We start from the raw sequence: 23,961 nt of genomic DNA, 5'->3' as shown, positions 1-23,961 counted from the left end.
AAATCGTTTTTTAAATACAATTTAATTTATTATGATGAACTAAAATATAAAATACGTAGGTAATTGTGTATGCAGAGATGAAGTCCGTCTTTAAAGAAGATTATTTTTTTGTTTAACAAATACCCAGTGTCCCGTGAGTATTTACTCATTATGGTATCTCCTGATATATTGGAGATATCATAATTATAATGTTTTTTTTAAATTCTTTTAAGGACTACAAGTATTTTATATTTTAATAAAAAAGTTAAAAAAAAATAATTTCTTATTCAATTATTTAAAAAAAATTGAAGATAGCTATTTTGTAAAGTATATTTTTTTGAAAATTTTAATATTTCAACATTTTATTTTCATATGCATCGTGATTTTTAATATTATTTTAGTTTTGAGAATATTTTTGCATTATTACATAGACACGAGCCTGCGGGCCATATTTTTGACAATACTGATACTTATATGGTATTAAATAATTCAAAATTTTTCTCGAGACTAGAAAAAAAAGGTTATGAAAATAAAATGTTGAAACGTCAACATTTTCTGATAAAAAAAACTTGACAAAATGGCTATCCTCGTTTTTTTTTTTAAATAATCAAATAAAAAATTATACTTTAACAAAACATTAAATTAAATTAAAATATGAAATACTTGTAACACTATTGTTCCCATTGAGTCTCATAAAATAAACAAAATTATAATATACCCGTTATTTCAGGAGATATCGCATGGGTTTATCCTCACGGGACACTGTATGTCTGTATATTCAAGGATTATATCAAGAAAGGAGAGAATAAATCATCCTGTATACTTTAGCTATTGCCTATTATATATCATACAATCATACATGTACCTAAATTACTTATGCTAAATTGTCCAGTATAGCGTCCAGAATGAGACAACCATTAAAACATTTTAATACCTAATACAAGTCATTTCGTTCCCACGAATCGCGATGAAGGTTTCTGACGAAAAGATGTTTTTTTTTTTGTCATTATCAATTAAAGTCAAAATGAATTATATCCCGGGTACCTACTTCCACGCAACTGATACAATGCAATGACCGGTCTCGACGTGGATTTTTTCTGCACTATACCATTATTGTACCTAGTGCATTTCCATACGTACCTATTATGATTTTTATTTTTTTTTTCGCTATTATTCGTGTATGTAGATAATCTGCAATGACATCCCGTTTCTCCATTTAAAAATTGTTCAATTCGCAGTTTTTGCTCACCAATTGATAATTATACAGGTTCCTTACGTTTCTACTAATTTTTCATACATTATTATTATTACTCATCACAATTGTACATAAGTACCTACAATTATCTATAAATTATATTTTTATTTTCACGAGTACTTTAATACAACCATATAATACACAATAGTTCCAAAACGTGTTTTCCGCGTTAATTATGACCACCAACAAAAATACTGTTTTGGTAATTTTATTGTGATTTACGAATATGAGTTGAAAATTATAATTACATAGGAAAGTAGTACCTATCTGTACAGCTGTGCCTAATTTTGGTAAATAATTTTGTTATTTTATTTCTTTACCAGTGATGACGTATCCGTGGTAAACATCGCATATAAATTATTTTATAAGTTCGTACATGTATTATAAATGCGGGTGTCGTCGGTTTCTGCAAAAAATAACAGTTCCATTTTCCGCCAGATTAAAAAAAAAGTCATTCCTTCTTCCTCTAATTTTAAATTATTTGTTTTTAATGTTTTAGAGCTATCTGCCCAAATTGTATTACTAAACGCTAATAAAGTGCATTAGGTGTATTGTATTTAGATACTGAATTTTAGAATAATGTTGTTTTGTTTATTTTACCTACTTATATGTTATTTTTAAAAACTAATACAATTAATTATTTGGTACTTACATACCATAAATATATGGTTATAATATTATAATTACTATATATTTATATTATATGATAAAAAATATAAATTTAAAAATTACCGTATTTACTTATTATTATGAATTGCATTTCAATTGTTCTGATAACAATTTGTCATTGCAGTTGAAATTGAAATCACATTGAAAAAAACTGAAAAATAGATGAAAGTAAAAAAATATAAAAAAATGTTACCTACCTAAAGTATAAAAGAATAAATTAACGTAGAATACCGAGAAAAAAATATGATTGACTGCAAACGTAAACAAAATGAAAAATTAATTGCAAAATACCAACAAGATAAATCAGCAAATACGAATTCATAAAACTGCTATTAAACCATTATGTTAAAAAATAAGGTATGAATAACAAAATAACTTTATACTAACTGCATAGATAATAGGTACACACATATCGATTAATAATATACAATTAATAAAAATAATAGAATAACAAACTAATTAATGGTGACTATAATATTATAGTTTTTTACCAAAAAAAAAAAAAATCACGGTAATTACTTGCATGCCTAACAACATTTTTTCTTCTATTAATTGTAAAACTTTGTACAATATTTTTTTAAGAATTCAAGATTTCGTTTAAGTGGATGGTACTAAAACTGAAAGTAAAATAGTTTATTTTATTTTGGTATTTAATAATATTGTCGACTTGTAGTTTTCCTATAACGTAAATCGCGTATAAAATATTAAATATAAGTACACGCGTGATTGGAGTGACGTTGTCAATATTAATTTTATACTATAGATTATAATTTATAGTTACTATTTACAACGACAAAAAAAAAATAGTATAAATACACTAATTCCTAACTTGTAAGTTATAAGTTTTGGTTATTAATTATTAGGCACCGAGTTGAGTGAGTTATAATAGTATGGTACAAGATAAACAATTAAAAACCCGAAAACAGAATATAAATTATAATGCGAAACCATTATAATCTGAAATAAAGGTAAATCATTTCATCGACATTAAAATACTAAAATCTATAAAATTCATTATTAATTATTATATTGTTATTTATGGAGGCCTAAAAAAAAATTCAAGGTTGATCTCTTTATTATTATTAGAGTACTGTTTTTTGTTTTTAATTTATTTCAAGGCGATTAGAGTTTCTTAAATGTTCTATTTATTTATAGGGAAACCGATTGTATGACACATGTCTTATAAAGTAATAATTTCAGTACCTCTTATATCAAATAAAATGGATATAGGTATAAGCAAACACTGTTCCTTTAGGCATAATTGAATATCAACGTATATTGCATGCTATGATATAAAATTGTTGTAGTATGTTTCAAACTTACAACTTAAAATCTACACGAAAGAAAATTTTCGTCGGTCATCGCCTCGAAAAATTCGATACGATCTCGTCACAACGAACTTGACGGTCTTGTTTACGTGGGCGTGTGAACTCGAACGTCCGGCGCCAGAGAGGCAACACATCACCTGTTGCACCTCTTATCAATATTATATCTAAACGCTACCAACCTTATCGACGACTCGTTTTGACTTCCGTGTGTACAATATAGGTAATCCACTGCGTCGTTTACAAGTATTAAGAAATCGTTACTTTATAAATAGCAATAACAACAACAACAATAATAAATAATAATAATCGTTCCCGTATAAATACACACGCACACGTACACATTATCGTAATAGTTATTCTGGTTATTCTTATAGTACAGTTGTAGGTTGAACACGAAATCATACTTTGACAGCAAGGCGTGTACAGATGCCAAAAACGCAGTGTATACCTTATATTGTGGCTATAATACAGGTCCTCGCGTACAAGAGATGTACGGGAAATAAATCCAAACGTCCTTACCGAATGCTTAACGAGCAAAACTGTAAAACAAATTCTCTGGGCTACGACGACAAAAATACGTGTCAACCTGCAGCTGTCAATATAATCATATTATGTGCACATGTGTGTGTACTGTGTGTGTCACACATCGTGTCTACGATACCTACGAACTGTGCATAAAAAAGATTTACCATATATTTATATATGTCTGTCTACAGAGACTAGTTTAATCGTACGAAAATGTTAGTCGTCTGGTTGGTGCAGTATCGACGGGGGGGCATCTATTATGATTATACGAATATCATACTAATGCATTACAGCCTACGAATATTTTTTGTTGTCATTTGGAATGCACTATAATATGTACATATAAAAAATGTTAAGTGTCCATTTATATTATGGTTTAGTTACAGTGCTAGCACTAAAGTTATAAACAAAGTGTTTAGGATCCATTGGCCGGGTTGACAGTAATTCAATCGCTGGATGACTACAGGGGGGGCCACATTATGCCAATTTTCGGTTCAACATTATTTCCACTCCGTCCTTCGGGATAAATATAATAAGCTATGAATTACGACTGTTTTAGACATTTTTCTCTTGAAAAATAAATAAAATTATACTTAAAGTGGTCGAACTGTCAAGGCCCTTTTTTATTTAATATTATAATACGATATGTATTTGCTAACTAATGTTTAAACGTTCAACTCCTAGGGGCAAACGATCATCTTGACTATTTATCGGTATAGCAATTAATTCACCAATGCATATTTTATTAAATATTTATTACGTATATATATATTTGAATATTTTTGACATTGATACTATCTGTTATTTAAATAACTATAGTTTTTTTGGTTTTAATTTTAAATTGTTTAGTGGAATTCAAAAAAACCATTTAAAATACCACAACTAAGACAAGATAATAATATTATGTCTAAGCTTATTATTTTTTATTGTGTCTATCGCGATTCGCAAAGGTTTAATTACATTCTTTATTTACAACAATATATAATATGTTAATTTTCCAATTAAAGCATAGTTTATTGCTTAAAAATTGATTATTACTTGACTTTAAGTGATAAATTATAAAATATTAAGGTAGGTACTTGGCAAATAGCCTGCGCCGCACATACCCTCGCATAACTGCAGAGTTATATACTCTCTATAATCTATATGTATATGCGCTGTTGTTGTTTTGTGGGACGTTTTAAGAAAACTCATTCATTATTTAGAAAAACATAATTTTTATTAATACTCTATAGTATATAATCTAAAGTGATTAATTCGGTAGGTACTTAAATGTCAGTGTCAAAATGAATTATTTGCTATCTACGATAGGTATTTTAGAGGGTAGGTACCTATAATGAAAATAGTGAAGAATCATTTTATTATTTCATTATCATATTTTATGCATTATCTTACAAAGAAAAAAGAAACAATTTTATTAGCCGATCCTCTGATTTTCCCACAACAACTCAGCTGGTATATTATTTATAACTAGGCCCTAGCGGCGTTCAAGATTCAGACATAAATAATTAGTTTATAGCCGACTGGTCCAAAAAGCTCGACGCACTGGAACCGATCCGTGATCGTAGGTTTTCCCGGTTGAACACATATATTATACCATAGGAGTGTACTAGATATACATCACTATATCAGTACGTCGTACTAAAATAATGCTATATTAAAATATTATACATGATATATCATATAGTATGCATGTTTACCTACCGCCGTAAAAGTCTATTTGTCGGCCGGCGATAAATACGTGGGCGGTGTATAGATCTCGCGTAGACGAAATTACTTGTACGAAATAGGCACATGTATTATGGTGTATTTCACAGCGGAAACGACGACACGTTGCATAAATTTACTTTGTTTTTCTCGGATAAACCTATTAATAATAATAATATGATGCATAATAGGCACACGCGGACATGCTACACTCGCATATATAATGTATACACTGCCATGCCGTTTGGGTCGTCTTGTATATATCGATATTATATATATATATATACTATAAAGGTATGTACATTATATTATATTATGTATAACATATACGTTCGTTCGATCGCGATTCGCAAAAGAGGTGGTACCGAACAAGAGATTGGCCGAATGCGCGTATACCGAGGTTGCGGTGACCGTGTGGTGGTGGTATACTAGACTCGCTTATTACCGTATTGTCCGAGCGATTGCGGTGTCGACGACGACGACGACGGCAATGGCAATGGTGGTGGTGGTGGTGGTGACTATTGCCGCAGTGCCTAAATACACTCGACTGCAATCCGATCCGGTGGAATCGCGACCGGACGACCGTTGATTGGCGGCGGCGGCGGCGGCGGCGGAATATACGTAAATCGTGGTCGTCATCGAATTCGCGGAGAATGATCGGCACGACTCGGTCTAAGCCTTTACGGTGCCATTACGATAATTATAGTAATAATAACAGGTAAACCTCGCCGTAATACGCCCGTAGTGCCGGGCATTCGGTCCGATTCGCATCGGCCGCGCACCGTTTCGGCCGAAGGCCATTTTACGCGAGACGCACCGACGGACTGGCCGACGTCTCGTCGTCATCGGGCCGCGCAACACCACGTTGTACACGCACGCGATTCGTACGGCATCCGGCAGCTACTGCAGTGTTTACACGCGCACGCGTCAGTCGACGTTTAGATGATCCCGGGACCAGTTAACTTGCCGATAGACGCACGCGGGTCTATTGACAATTTTTTTCGTCTCCGAAATTTTTACTCATAGCGTTTCCGCCGCACCCCCGCCGAAAAGAGTTTTCTCGATTTTTCATTTGATTTTTTTTTCATTCGCTGCGAGTTCGACATATTATTATTATAAACAAAAATATTCAACACTTATACATTCTACCGCTATTTATAGGAGGTATAGAGGTATAATACCGCTGTATATAATATTTTTATAATATATCGGAGCGCGGCGCGGGCGCTCGTGTAACGCACGCCGCCGAGACGACGGAGAAGATTTTTTTCGCGATCAGCGTAGACATTTTTTCCCGTCGACAGCGCACCGCGGGAACCGCGATATACCCGCGAAAATCATTATCGTACGCGTAATAATTGTTATTATATCAAACTAGCCGACACTGCCGCCCGCCGACGACGACGACAAATTACCGTCGACCGTTCACGGATATACACCTGGACGACGTCGTACGCATATTATAGACGATTGTCATAGCACCGATCGTATTGTACAACGCACGATGGTCATCATGAAAAACCTAACGATTTTTTTGAAACGTTTCCGACACGGTAAGTGCACGGCCAGACGATATTCGATAGCTTTACAACAATAACAATCAAAATATGTACCATAATACGATGCGCTATATTATAATACTTGACGTATTATGTATGTGTGTATACTGTTGACCACGTTTAAATCACTACATAATACTGGTGTATTGTTATTAATGCGTCGTTATTCTGTGTCTGCAAAATTAAAAAAAATTGAATAAATTTTATCGAAGACAAACGGGTTGTTTTCGTTTAGGAAATACATAAAGTCGTCTAAGATGCTACAGGTCAATCATTATTTAATTTAATTAAAACCATGCAAATACCTACCTATTCTTCGATGTTCGAAAAAAATTAATTAACATTGATAGTTTATGCTAATTTTTTTTTTTTCATTCATTGCATTTTTTAAACGTATTTAATAACATGATAATCATTAAATGAGTACATTCCTATAATAGATATGTTCAGTAAACATTACATCACATATATTTCCAATTATTTAAAAGTGTTGAACACACACAATTCATAAAATAAAAGTTAAAATATATGTACCTAAATTATTTATCAATCATACAAATTATTATACATATTTTGATGAGTAAAATGATTGATAATACGCTTTATATTTTAAGAAAAAATAAATAATTGTATTAATTTTTGTACGAACAATGAAAATATTTATGTTTAAACCATATTGTGTTTTATCTTAGCCATTGTTCTTTTGTATTTACATACCTTAGTTGTATAATGACATTTAATGTATAATCTATACTCAATAGTAATAAATATATGTACAAATATTTTGAATATAAAATTTCTGATAGGTATATTTCCTTTATTAAATATAGCTATAGCCTATAGTATTAAACAATTTTCTTAAAAAACAAAAAAAACCGCTAAGATGTTTTCTCTGTGATTATAGGATTTTTTTTTTATCAACAATTTAATTTATGCTTGTAAGTAAAGTCTTAAAATACTGTTAAATTGGTAATGAAAAATGTAACAATCGATCACTGAGTTCGCAATAAAACTAGATTTCATTCAATAGACATTGATCGGAAGCTTTTTCTATTGTTTTAAAAATTGAATGTCAGGGCTAAATGTAATAATAAAAATGAATAGATATTATAGCTAGACCATTTGTAGTATGATCCACAAATAAATTGTTATTCGACATATTATATTTACATTATCTATACCAAAACAAATTATTAGATAACCCAAAATGTACCAATTCATATGATATTCTCTTGTATAATATAATAAGAAACAGCAACTGCTACACATAAAATCCTTTTTAGTAGAATTATACAAGTTTTATTTTATGTATTTAGCTATAAGGAAATAATATTTAATTATATAACTTAGTCTATATAAGATGGATGTATATGAAATTATAAAATAAACACGAGTTTGACACTCGCAGTGATATAACTTCGTAATAACATATTAAAATATTATTATATTATATAGATAGGTAGGTTACTTCAACCTTGCAGTTAGAGTGGTTACAAATACGTCTTAATGTCTTATTATTGACCATCATGTAAAAATACTATTGAACTTGAATGTATTTTCAAGTTAGACGAGTACTTTCTATCAACTAATAAAACAATTTAAAACATGGTATTAGTGTATTGTTTATTTTCATAATTTATTAAAAAAATAACCAATAAAAAATTTAAAATTATCATTATAAAAAAATGAATTAGCTGAAATTTGAAACAGCCAATTTTTTGTTTTTTATTCAATATACAGTGGTTAATGTAACATAATCACGACTGCATGAATGAAAGAAAGTATAAATGTAATAAATTTGACTTAAATGTACTACTTATTATTTTCAACTAAATTAATGGTATTCATTTTAAATTAATGAAATTATATATTAATCATATTTAATTATATAGCTTATCCATTTAAACGTGTATATATATGTATATAATATCATGTTATACCTACTTAATTATTTTTATATTAAATATAATAAGTGGCAAGTCTGATTCAATTTAATCTAAATTTTTTTCTGTTGATTAATCAAAATATTATTAATTATAATGTATTATATTATATATTATTCAACTATAGAAGTTAAAAGTCACAGTTAGTTTTTCAATGTATTTTTTCAAAAATAATTTTTCTGACGCACACACTTGTGGACATGATCGCGTTTGATTACAAAAAAAAAATCAAGAAAAATATCAGGATGTTTTTTGTTACACAAATAAATATAGGTACTATTGAATTATTCTTACATATTATAATACGTATCGTAACATTTTTAATATTATATATATATTATATCTCTGAAAACCAGAAAATATAGATGCTTGGAACTTCCGGGGGTCTACTATTTGATCTTGACCCATCATATGATTTATTATTTGACTTGTTGTCAAATTGTAATAGAAAAAAACTGCATCATTATAAGTTATTAATTTTTTTAATATTATTTAAATTATACGATGTCATGTACATGTAATACATGTTATTATTATTTTTATTATAAACAATAAATACAAAATTGACGTTATAATTTTTGAAATAAATACCTAACACTAAAATCTCAAAAATACGTCAAAATGATTTGTGTTATTGTACAGTTCCTATTCTGCTTAATAATATTATTAAATTATAATTTATATCATAGCTAATTTAATTTTTAATATATTATCTAAAAATTTCCATTATTGTAGTTGTTATCAGAATATATGTCTGTGTGGTTACAAATTTACAATGTTCTTATAATAAACGTAGGCTAACGATTTTAAGATTTTAAATACAATAATCATAGAATCTAGTTTTGATTAAATAAAATAGAAAAATGATCAAAATCAACTTTGAATAACGTTGAAAAAAAGTTCAACTAGTATCTTTATGTATAAACATCACAGGCGTAATGAAAAAATTGATTATTATTTATTATAATTTACAAAGTTATAACCAATTTTGCAAACAATGTAATGTTAAAGTTATTTAAAATTCAAAAATATTTTTTAAATATTAAATAATAAAATAATATGCATTTGAATAGGTATCAACAATAATAACATTATAATACATTTGTTTATTTTAAACTATCGTGTACCTTTCTACTGGGAATTTAATAATTACCTAAAATACGTAAGTACTATTTAATAGCTGCAGCTGTTGTCTAGTCATAATAATTAAATATTATTGAATTTAAATATTTAAAACTATCTATATAATTTTAAGTAACTATGTCGTAAAAATATGTCTCGAAAACTTTTTGATGTATGATTTACAGCAGTAAATAGAAAAGGTAGCAGTAGGTAGAAAATTAAAGACAGTGTTCGAACGTACACTATTATAATAATAACAAAATATAATATTATTATACATAATATTGTGTTTATATCAGCTTATTCGTTAAATGTAACAATTCTATATCGGTTATTGAACTGTGTATTAGTCGTTTACAGTGATGTATTTTTTTTTATCTGAAAAATTCGTTTTGTTATTGAGAATAAAAAATCTTAAAGATTGCATCCTTCTGAATCGTAAAAATCGAATGCAAACTAAATTTTGGTCAAACTATTATATTGTGATAAGATCCGTTCGGATAATCAAACACTATATTATACTACATAGGTATGAACATTCTGTAGTATGCACGGTTGATTGTATTGAAATATTTAAAAAAAAAAACAAAAATATGCTGCAAATCATCACCGAAGTCGAATGAACTAAGATTAGTTTAAAAATATGTAAAATAATAATAATAAACGGTGTTCACTTTATGCTATCTATTTATTTTATGACCTATAATACTACATTTGCCGCTATAAAACCACGATAGTGATCATCGATAGAGATTTAGTATAATTAATAGTATAAATATGTATATATCAATACCAATAATATAATCCTTCATATTTTATTTGTATCTAAGCTAATTAATTGGTTTTTCTTTTCAAAGGCACGTTTTTTTTTTCATTTATATATTTAAATATTTGAATTATGCCCTATGGTGTTGTAATAATAACAAACTATTTGTATGTGTAGAGCCTTCATTTTGGTTAACATAATATTCTTGGTATGTCACTGTTCCAAGTGTCCCTCTAATATTATGATATATCTATAATATATGTATCAAACAAGTTTACACTCCTCAAGATGAATGTCATAGTAAATTCAATAACAAATTGCGGTTTGCTAATAATTTACATTTTTAATACACACTGACAAAGAAAATGAAAAATAGAATTTTATGTAAACGTTTTTAATTTATCACTCGAGAAATATACTTACATAGAAATAATGTTCTATTCATGTAATATTTATCAACTTTTCATGTCTTCTTTACTAGCCATGATATTGTCCTTCAAAGAGTAAAGATAATTATTATTCTTTTAAAAAAAAAATCACTTCCCATATTATTTTTGAAGCATTTAAATAAAATAGAGATTTCTTATATACGTGCAAAATGAATAATATACACAGTCATAATAATTATAGGCAAATTTAATATTATTTAGATAAATAATAATGTACAATTATATATGCATTTAATATCTGTGTGATACAAAACTTCAATTCTGAGTATATAATATATACTCGTATATATTAAATTATATATTATAGTAAACGATAACGAATAAAGATGTTCCAAAAACCGCAGACCTATTATTATTTGGTTTTAAGGATGCGTGTTTTCGAAGGTGAAAATATGCGTGAAACACATTTAATCGACATTTAATATCATTATTGATATTCTCAAAGTGACTTTAGTGCATGGCTCTATTAAACATAATAATATTATTGTTATATTGTACCTATGGAAAAACCGAAGAAATCCTTGTGCGTTTAAAGAGTATACGCTTTGTAGTTAATGAGTTTATATTAAATATATTATATTTATTTGTCAGCATTTATTGGTACTGGCTGAGTTCATAAAACATGCAACACTATATTAGTTTATTACACCCGTAAGAGTGTGTATAGATATTGTTCACGTGTGCTTTTATTCTTAATCTTTTGCCGAGCCATCATAACAAACTTTCAAAAATATATGGGCGTCACCAACAAATAATAACATATTATAATATAGGTTTTTAACAAAATTGTATAATTTGTTATTTTTAATTTTCTGTTATTATTAAAACAAAATATCAATATACTTAGTTTGGTTTCTCAAAAGTCGCGATTAGAAAACAAAACAATTTTCATAAATCATTATTCTTGATTTAGTATTTTGGTTAATCTTTGGAAAACATGTTGTCTGACTCACCCAACTGTAACGTTATTTACCAAGGTAAATGCAGGAGGTAGTCCATCGGGCTTATGCATAATATTATTTTGCACCAACCGTGTGTCCGCATTCATGTTCGTTTCGATTACACCACTTTAGTCTATAACTTGTATAGTTTTAACGAAATCCTTTGATTTAATGCTAATTTGTGTATAATATTATTGAAATGTTAAAATAATGTATAATGTGCGATGTACGTTTCAATTTTGTTTTTTTTTTCATAATGTATATACTCGTAATATAGGTACACGCTAGGCCGAAGGTCAAATGGGTCAACAGAAAGCCCCGCGCACACACTCATTCTCTGATATCAGTCTGCGATCTTATCGGAACGCTAAAACTATAAGCACGCTTCTGTTTATCGGTTTTCTGCGCGATTTCTAGATCGAAACACACCATATTAATAAAATTAATAGGTTACATGATTAAAACAAATAAATTGAAATCGTAGGTACCTATTCAAAAATTCAAAAATACCCACTTATCGTTGAGGGGAGGATAGAACGAGAATGATGATATAATTTTCGATAATATAGCGCATTCACTATTTCAGTATAATACCTATAAAATATAATTTTATCATAAAACAAACTTTTAAAAAACTTCAATGTATAATATCATTATATAAACGACAAGCACACGCATTACGCAATGATACCTTTTAAATTGTTATCACAAAACTAAAAATAAAGTCATTTTGTAAATGATAGGTATTATACAATTACGGGCGGCTGAAAACTCGAGTAGATAGGGGGAACCTATTATAATACCTCTATGAGCCATTGACATGTAAGCAGGTACGTATATTGTCTCGCTCGTACGATCGATGACCGGCGCTATATAAAAACCATTGAGACCGCTGTTGTAGTAGCGATTACGATGCGCCCGGGATAATGCTCGATCTCTATACACGCGTGTATTGATATTGCAGCATAACAATCGTATACCGACCTACACGCGCGTAGCATGTTTCCCCGTACATTCCTAATCACATTATCGTTTTATTGGTGTCTTACTATGTTATATTAAATAGGTTTGTACATACGTACCAGTACGCCCCGACACGCGCGATGTCGTTGAACTGACCGACAAAAGTTATTGTTTATCAATTATCATCATTACACAATTTATATACAATTACGAAAAATGGTGTATTATATCATCTATGCACTTTGTACGCGGACTATTTACCTTATCGTTTTCGGTACCGGCGAGACAATACATTTTAAATTTCGGCTGGTCACTATAAATGTCTATAATTTATAAATATTTTACGAGTACACATATATCTATATATATAAATATTCATGCGTTTGTATAATATTGTATATAATTATACACGAATAGTTTCGTACATTAAACAGGTGTATACGCCGTAGTCGACCGGCTTTTCACGAAAATTTCAACTATTGCAGGTGCTTACCTGAATGTTAAATTATACGATTTTCTAGACCTGTCTTAACATTATAGCTGTCAATAATGCTCTTTTATGTCATAATATGATGAGCGACGTGTGCGGAACTCGGTGGCAAATCTGTCTGGGGGAAATTATGAGAGTGTATTCTCTCATCCGAACGTCATAGACCTTTGCTTAATTTTATTTCATTTTGTCGGTGAGTTAAGTTTATTATCCTTAAGATGAACATGTTCGACAAAAGCTGAATACCGCAAAACCACTCAAAGTGATAATACCTAACCCTAGCGTCATTATGTTAAAAAAAATAATATTTTTTAATAATTTTCCAGTGTTATAATAATAAGTAATAACTAATAAGTAATAACGTATTCAAATTTCAAATAAAATATGGGAAAATCGAAAATAAACATTTTCATACATGGACACATGGTTTACTTTTAGCATTGTTTTACATACATAATAACATAAATACGGTCTCAAACGTGTCAGACTTCATCATTACAATATATTACCCGTTATATATAAAACCCACGCGAGTCTTCCAAAGTTTTCGAAACGCATATATTATATTATGTTCGTGATCTGTGTGTACATACGTTTGCAGAAACAATATGGTATGCATTCGAAACCGAATATTGCCTACGGGCGCGTATGGTATCGCGTATCGCATGCCGTCCAGCGGTTGTTGCGCAGTTTATAAATACAAAAATTAAAAATTGTTTATTGCTATTATTTAATATGTTTTTGTTTATAATTTATACACCGCGATTTCGCACATGGATTCATGTATATACACATTCTCCCACTATCCCCTCCTTCACTCCACCACATCAAAAACGCACCGCTGCCGCCACTGAAGTGATTTATATTCTTATTTACCATGCTGTCCACCACTGGACAAAACGATACAGTACATATATTGTGTAGGTTAATCACGTCCTCCGCTGAACCATTTTTGGAAGTGAATATTTTATAGTATGATATTCTGAAAAATCCCGAATGCGTGAGCGCTATCATTTATACCCATTTTATAATACGCACGTTGTACGAACATCAAAACCTTTGAACAACAACAAGACTGCTCGAATTCGACTAAAAAATACTTACCAAAGCAAGAGTTTTATCATCGGTTTTCGAATTCAGCAGAGTAACGATCAAACTTATTTTTTTTTTTAAGTTGAACTCATAGATTATGTACGATATTTATGGCCAACGGGCTGACAAATGACGACTTCCCTTCTCATAAGACATAAATTATTAAAACAATTAATTCTGAAATACTTTATCTGGTTGTTAGTTTTTAAAATTTTATAAAAATATTTTTTTTTTATATATTACAGTTCTAAAAATACTTGAATACTACCTATATCGTTCAAAAAAAGGTTAATATTTTAATTTAAAAATTTTATTTACAGACGTATTTTTTGTTTATTTTAAGTTTACACTCCTTGTACAGGAATTCATTTGGATAACAATAATATAATATTTATTATTATGTATAAAATTTCGACATGCCTATGTCATAATATTAATATCTGAAATAACTCAAATGCAGTTGAATTTTCTCAACCTTGGTTGTTTGTTTTGAACTGGTGTTTTTACAACACTTTGATGTTTCGAAAACACTTTTGGCACTTGTGGAAATAATCACACAATGTATATATATATATATATATATATATACATACCTATTATACTTCGAAATATTCAATATGAAAAATTAAACAAAAAATAGATAAATCCCACTATAGAGGGTGAATATATTTTATAAACAAAACAAGTTACCGAATATATGGTTTGGCTAAACGGGAATTTTTAAAATTTTTTTTTTTCAAAAATCGTGATTTATACTTATAACTCATAAGTGTAGTAAACGCACCCTTAATCCATATGATAATAATTATACCTAATTACTATTATATGACCACTATGATTCAGATTAGTTGCGTTGTCCAAAACGTATAGAGTTATAACTTTATAAGAGATATTTACTCACGGTCCGAAGGGCAAACGGTATTGCGCCGCTCGGTAGCTGTAACCGCGACCGCAGAATTCGACGTATATTATATTACATGTGTAATAGGTATATGATGGAATTCTGACACGTGGTGACATTGAACGCGGTTTGATCTTGATCGGCTTGTAAGAATTGTATTATGTCATGGTTTATATTATAAACTTTATAATAATAATATATGCATATGACGGCGTAACGCTAACTCCATCGATAACAATAATCGATGGAGGTACGTCTCGACTAGGTAAACAGTGTATATTATATAATATTGTAGTGGGTATTATTAAATTATTTATATTCGAATAAAAGTATACAAGTATATCATTTTTGAAAACAAAAAGATTTCCGTGATTTAATTGTTTACACTGTCTATGGAAAGTAATCAACGGATAATAAGTAGCACAATATACACAATATACCTAAATCTTTTTATATTATAGGTATTAGGTAGTCTAAATAAACATGTTTATTATAAAACCTTTTTATTTTAATAATAAATAAAGTAATAATACAAATATCTGATGTTATTTTTAAAACACGAATGACGTTTAAAATTTATTTTTTAGACCAAAAATGTTCTTGTTTATGCCCATACAAGCACTTACCCATACAACACATAATAATATACGCTTAAGTGCAAACTATGCATCATAATAATATGAAGTAAGAAGGAATTTATTTTATTAAAAAAAACATTGATTTTTTGTATCCTGGAGGAAGATGCTCCGTTTTAAATGTTTTTGAACTAATGCCAGACTATTCCTGCGATTATAGTAACAGGGTTTTCTAAATATTTTTTTGTAAAACATTGAAAATTTGATTGAATATTACTACAAATTAATTTTTTTTTCGAGTTTTTATAAAATAATTATTGTGTGATCTGAAAATATGTAAGCCATTTCGGTAATTTGATAACTTCTTTGACTGACAAAAGCTGACCAAATTAAAAAAAAAATTTTTTTTTTTTGTATAAACGAAAATAAATTGTGTCGTGTATAGGTATTTATAATACATCTGTAGATAAATAAAGTACAAAAATATGGGTACCACATGTAAGTGAGAAATAATGGAATATTAAGTATATACACCTATTTACGAACTGGATAGTTTTATCAAAATGACGAAAAACTTAACATAATAAATATACAATTTATAAAAGGCTCAAAATAATAGCTCGTTATATTTAAAAAGCAAACAAACGTTGAGCAAAATTTAAATTATTTTATTTAATAATATTTCTATTATATGCTAGTTTTATGCAATACATTATTTAAATATATGCATAGTATATGCATTTTTATTCGAATGTGCAAAATATGCAATAACAATAACTTATCCATAGAATCTGCATCTTATAAAATGTGTAGTGTCAGTATTATTTTAAGTCTATTATAGAGGATTATACATTTGCATAAAAATCCCGATCCTATATAAACAGTAATAATTAAGTATTAACTAGTAAATAATAACTTAAAAATGGGTTCTAGTGTGTTAAAACCATTTATTATTTATTCAGAAATCTGTAGAAAAAGTTAAACGTTTTCATATTAACAAAATTTTATTTTACATATAATTGTACGTTTCAGTTTTTCATTAAAATTCATTTTTATAAATTTTATTTCATAAAATTTCATGTTTTCATATTATTATCGTATTATTATACGTATATTATAAATATTATTAGCCGTAGTTTGTGTTATTTTATCATTATCGTTAAACTTAAGACTTGATATAGTATGACGACACAACGTAATAAAGATATGGAATACCATTAGATACCAATACGACTGATCAAAAAAGGATGACATTTATACTTTATAGTATAGATCACCACTACCGATAGTAAAGAATTAAAAAAATATTTTGGTCATAATAGTAAATTTTAATAAAATAAATATTACATTGTACCTTAATGCGTTTTATAGTTACCTACATATTATAACCTATACACAAAACAATTATGATATTAAATAAATAGTATATTTTGATGAAAATATAAAATAATATTATCTATTTATTTGATAGATTTTTTTTTCTTTTTTATTTATATTTAATTATCAATTAAATATTAAAATTTGCACGTTTTTGTATTTTAATTGAACGTTTTACGGGTAATTTTGCACATAATTCTTTAGTAATAACATTGATTATATATAGTAGTACTATAACAACTGAAAATAATCATAACAACGATACTATAACGTATATACTACATACGGCATAAATCACATATACATCATATCTATTCATCTATGATTTTATCGTGTACCACCTTAGTGCTGCACTAGCTGTTACGGCGTGTACTTCGCAATTTTCGCATGGCTATAATCTATATATGGCGTAGGTTCATAGATGGTTACTCGAGGATCACGGAGTAGATTTGAATTGTTTTAGTTACCTTTTTTTTTGTGGTGGAGATTATTGACTTGTATCTACTTATAATAACGTAAAAGTAGCCCATAACACAGAAGAGGTTAAGAACCCCCGAACTAGACACACACTGTATAAAAAAAAAAACGTGCAGCGCTCTAAAGGTAACATGTTATGGATAAAGCATATAAAGTATGTTATAATTATTATGGCCAGTATGGGTAGCATAATACGCCACGGCACGCATAATATTATACACGGCAAAACCAGTTTGACTGTATCTTGTACGCCGCAGCTGTCGCCAAATGCCAACTATATCGTATATAGGGTGAACTCGTTTCGTTTTCGTTGATTTCAAAAAGACAATTATATTTACAACAATTGCAACTATACTCTATTACCTATGTCTGATTCAAAACGCGTCGTGCATTTTTTTCGATATTTTCTCGTTCTCGAATTCCCGAGTAAGATACTTTTTTTAAACACGCGTCGAATACCGGATGAATGAGTTTTTCTGATCAAAAGAACGTGTATATAATATGATATATATGTCGAACGGATAAGTACATCTTTTAACTCGTTCTACTGAAGAAAGCTGAAGTAGACTTTAAATTCTAGTAGAAACGTATAGGTGACCAAAAGTAAAAATATTCTAAAATAAAATTTAATAGATCCCTACCATATTTTATATAATTTGATAATAAACATATAACATTTTTTTTTTTAATCACAAAATTCTCGTTAGGGTTCTTGGCTAGTCACTAAGATCCTTTCGGCGAGCGGGGGGGGGGGGGGAGGGGTGTTTATTTTATGCCCTACACATTATAAATAAGTACCTGTTTTATTTAAATCGTTTTTATTTATAAGGAATATTTTTGATTATATTTCGATGATTATGTAATAAAGTCTATAACGATGGCAATATTTTTAGAGTCATTACGTATTTAAACATTTACACAAGCCAAGAGGTCCCTGTACCGTAAAACCGCCTCTGATTGCATTAATCTATAATAGATTCTGTTATAATAAAGATAGTATAGATCTGTAGTGTACCTATTGCGCGGGTCATTCTGTACCATAATTAAACATTTGCACTACAATGTACAGTAATATAATGCAATAACGAGATTTAAATTAGATTCTCCGACACATTAAATAATCGTTGAGCACTCGATCGAGTTACAATGTATACGCCTCATGTTCGGCTGACCTGTGGAATACAGCGAGTTTTTCCTTACCCCGCGACATCCGGGTTTTTACGTACGTCTATATTATTATAACGGGCCAACGGCATAGTGACGTAGTGAAATGCATATAAAATAACGATAAACGATGTATATATAGTATATACGCGAAAGCGGTTTTTCGAGTCGTCTATATTCTTCTCTCAGCCGTCGCCACCGGTTTCGAGTTCAAGTTCACGCACGCGTTGTATTCGCGTAGACGAATCCGTAATGAAAACTATTACGTAACTGCAGACAGACACGAAATGCGCGCGCTCGGACCATTAACTTATATACGAAATGCGGTAAATATGTGTGCCTAGTAGTCGGCTTAATGCCGAATAGGTGTCTGCTCGTAGATATATAAAATCGTAATATTGAGTCGGTGCGATTGGCGTAAAAAGATTTTTTGAAACGACGCTCCACATAGGAATACATTATAATATGTAAATTGTGATTCGTGTGCATTATGTATAGGTAATAATGGCCGGATAGATCAGTAGAGAGCTATAACACGCCCTCTCTAAAATGTATTTGGTTACTCGCGTATATATTATAATAAATACAAAATCGTAAATATTACGCGATTTTTGACGATTCTGCAATACGTTTTCGAGATTCCCGCCATTCCCGGGGTGCTTACTACTTCTCTAGAGTCAAGACTAAACACGCCACAGAGATCTGTCATGTTTGATCATGCTTACCTCACCATCCCGCCAACGAGAGAAAAATATTATGTACACTTGCTCCTATTCAAAAGTTTGAACGTAAATCTATATGTTGAAGTGGACAAGAAATAAAAGATACAGTTAAATTTCCATACAACGAACTTTCATTAAACAAAATTTTCTGCTTAACAAAATATTTTTTAGAACTAATCCAAATCAGAATCATATTTATTTAATTCTATTTGACGATATTTTGTTTTTTGTTTTATTGTCCATGAGATTTTGTAATATTAATAGTATAATATGTATGCACATCTTTTAAAATCCATATATTATATAATATATTATGTATATTCGTATATGGTTAGGTATAGCACTATAGAACAACCATTGATCACGTGATATCCCCAAAAACCGTTACCGGTCTGCCGATAGTCGCTACTTCGCTAGTCTAAACGATAACTTATAGGTATATAATCAACAAAACATCAACAATGTTAATAATTTTGTCAAACGTGTTTTAACCATAATATAACTGACCACTCGTCTCCTTCGTCTCCGCCAGCCCACCATTGATGTGGATACAAAGTCGCTGCAATTCAACTGTATAATATTATAATAATATTATATTACACCGGTCAAGCGTTGTAACATAACGAGTCGACTATGCGGAAACAGTTAATGTTTGTGTACGTCATATTGAACATGGATATAATAATATTATAATGTTATAATAAATAAAACAAGCCCAGCAATTATTTTTTTCCTCGTATTTAGAAACACCCATATAGTTGTCCACTCGTCGGAGGTTTAATTTAATTTATATTATTATTGTTTATTAGTCACCGTATTGTAACAGAGCTGACAGCGATGGCCTTCCCGGGCGCGAACTGTTTAACCAACAACACACGATATTTACTATTCACCTAGCTATAGGTATCTATTATAATATAAAATATTATTACATATCATATATGTATACGAATGTATTACGTCGTATGATTATCGACGCGCCGGTACCAAAACCGCAAACATTCTGAGTACTTATGTTTAATGCACCATAATGGCTATTATAGAATATACGAACGCTGCTATGATTTTTTTATAACCGCGGTCGCCGTGCTTTAATGGCCGTGATCTAAGTCTGGGCGTGGTCGAAACGAACAAAGCTCGCTAGTCATTTTTTAGGAGTGTATTTTAGGCGTATTTTATCCATTTCGATGTTAACAGTACTCCTCCGTCAATGCCCTTGAAAATCGAGTCCGTTGGCTCTGCAGTATAGCACCCCGCGCTGAATGTAAAACCTTCGATTTGGGAACGACGTGAGACCAATTCTCAATAATTCCAAGTTTCGTACCATACCTATAGCCTTTTTTGAGCAATAATGATAGTTATTATATGAACAATTTTCAAAATATTATCGTCATTAGAAACCCTGAAATGTGTATCGATTCCAAATACTATTTATGGAGTTGCAAATTAATAACAATCATCGAGTGCTTCTCTAATTTTCTAAAACAGTCGAAAATGTTAAATCCGGGCTTTTCGAGTGGGATATCCTAGCGATTTTTAATACGTCCGTGGTGCTGTATGCAATGCTTGGAACCATTTTTCACCTGCTGCGGTAAATTAGTACGACGAAATTTATAATACACAACTAGATTAGATAGACAGTTGATTCTATACATTATATAACGTAGAGTATATCCGCATGTAAGGACTTTCATAAATAATGTTGTATCCTTAATTCGTAATACGTTATTTTATTTCGGACTAAAAATCAAAAGGTATTTTTGAAAAAAAAATTTACATTTGAATTTAAGACAGTTCAAATAGTTAAAAATAGTAAGTCGTGTTTATAAAATTTACTTTGATTGGGAAAATTGGAAAATAATTATAAATCTCGCCGTTTACTACAACCGGGTGTCGTGTATCTTTATCTATTAAATAATTTTTATTATATTATATACGAGTAATGCAAAGTACTACTTTGACTATATAGACATCAGGAACCATCATCTAATAATTATTACAACTAGAAATAATTATTTAATTTGCGTAATATATAATAGTTACTAATTATAGTTTATTAAAAAAATATATTTACAATTTATTAACGCCCCAACAGTAAAATAGGTATATTTTAAATATTTAGATTTTTATTCGTTATATATCGTGTTTATCTCTAATTATGATAGGAAACATTTTTCATTTATAAGACTGTATATGTAAAGCACTTTGAAGATATTATTACTTTATTAATACATAATATATTTATATCATTTGTCGGTTCAATTAGATACGTTTATAATTATTTTATTTTTTAGATCCTAAGTGGAATGATAAATGTACTGTTATTAATTGTTCAGTACTTTTCTTAATAATTGAGAAAAAAATTTAATAAAAGTGAGAATTTATATGCTAAACCAGTTTTTAACAAAATTAATATCTTTATTTTGAAATTTTTACCAAACAATATTTATAAACATTTGAAATTCATTTTTAGACGAAATTACTTATCAAAACGATCATAATTACGATGCCAATTATTTTTTTTTATTATTATTTTATAAAAACATTATTTATGGGGACATAAAACTTTTACGTATATTATTACTTTTATAATATTTTCAAAATATGTAGACCAATATTTTAAGATATTATCTATTTTTACTTTAAAATTATTTACACTGTTTTACTTAAAAATTAATAACAAATAATAATTTAATGTTAATAATATAATACCTAAATGCAATTTTATCTTTTGAGTCTCCGTTCAAAATCGTATATCGTATAAAATTTAACGTATCCATTACAGTAATCTATCCGACAACTTTTCTAGACATTTTTTTTTTTTTTACTTGTTTTATTTAAAAATTAATTGAATTCCCCATCCAATGGTATTGGTCTATATTTTATTTTATTTTTACATTTTTACACTGACTTGAACCGATTTAAAAGTCAGCGCTGATGTTTTATAAAAACTCAAAATAATGTAAATATATTTTGTGTTAGTAGTTGTTGCCTACTGTTGTTATATTATTGCATACTGTTGTGTGCTTTGACCAATTAATAACTAATTTATACAAAATAAAACAATGAAGTAAAAAAAAAAAAAAAAAGACGCATAATAAATAACAAATACGAAATTGTTGTTTCATCAGTTCACCAGAATAGGTTGGTCATAATATAAGTGCAAGTGCGATATTAGCTTCGGATTCTATAGCTTAGAGGACTCAGATGAGTGATTGTTATTGTGTAGTGTGTAGCGGGTGGGTACGATGCCTTGATAGGTAACAATTATAGATTCACAATTTACATATTATAAATGTATAAATCACTGCAACACGGCACAATCTAATAACTAAACTGTAAATAAGTTCCGTAAGATTGCAATAGAAAACAAATTAAAAAATCAGTACATAATAATATTTGCTCAAAATATAATATACCTACGTAAAATATTCTAACTCAGTTTATGTAGTACAGATATTTAGAATAACCGTTGGAATAATTTCTGTAATCAAATTACAAGCATAACATGTAATATTAACATATTATAATATTAGAACCGTTTAATACTATGGGTATAAGGTACACTATTATGACTTGTGAGCAATTTTAATCCAGAATTGTATAGCAATTACCGCTTTGATGTAATAACACGTTTAGTGTACCCACGTGATACCTATACTATATATAATTTTTTGTTAATCAAGTACGAGTACACCTCATACTTAATACAATTTTCACACGTCATGTATATTACGTATAATGATTATTAATATAGTCATGGTTCATGATTCTTCTACGTATCACAGACGTCACAGCTTATGTATCTATCTAATTAATTATTTTTCTTTTGTATGACAGCTAATTTTAACTTATACTTTATAAATAGCTGCTGGATTTAAAATCCCTAAAACGATAAAAAAAAATGCTCTAAATAATGCAGTTTCGATGCAATGATGCACTTTAAAAAAAAAAAAT

General features: G+C 29.2%; 1 protein-coding gene across 2 annotated transcripts in view; it reads left to right on the top strand.

Annotated features, from left to right (window-relative positions):
• LOC132924142 (scavenger receptor class B member 1-like) overlaps positions 1 to 23,961 on the top strand; it is a 78,975-nt gene that overhangs the window by 26,163 nt on the left and 28,851 nt on the right. Inside the window, exon 1 of one of the 2 annotated variants that reach the window (XM_060988267.1) lies at positions 6,325 to 7,016. The exons of the other annotated variant lie outside the window; for it this stretch is intronic. Within the exon in view, the coding sequence (XP_060844250.1) occupies positions 6,968 to 7,016 (49 nt within the window). The 5' untranslated portion in view covers positions 6,325 to 6,967. Of the gene's footprint in view, positions 1 to 6,324; positions 7,017 to 23,961 lie in introns of those variants that run through there. 2 annotated transcript variants of the gene reach the window in all.

Source organism: Rhopalosiphum padi, chromosome 3, assembly GCF_020882245.1.
Source record: "Rhopalosiphum padi isolate XX-2018 chromosome 3, ASM2088224v1, whole genome shotgun sequence".
In the NCBI taxonomy this organism is placed as follows: domain Eukaryota; kingdom Metazoa; phylum Arthropoda; class Insecta; order Hemiptera; family Aphididae; genus Rhopalosiphum; species Rhopalosiphum padi.
Note: the sequence above shows the minus strand (reverse complement) of the source record. Positions and strands in the feature narration are given on the sequence as shown.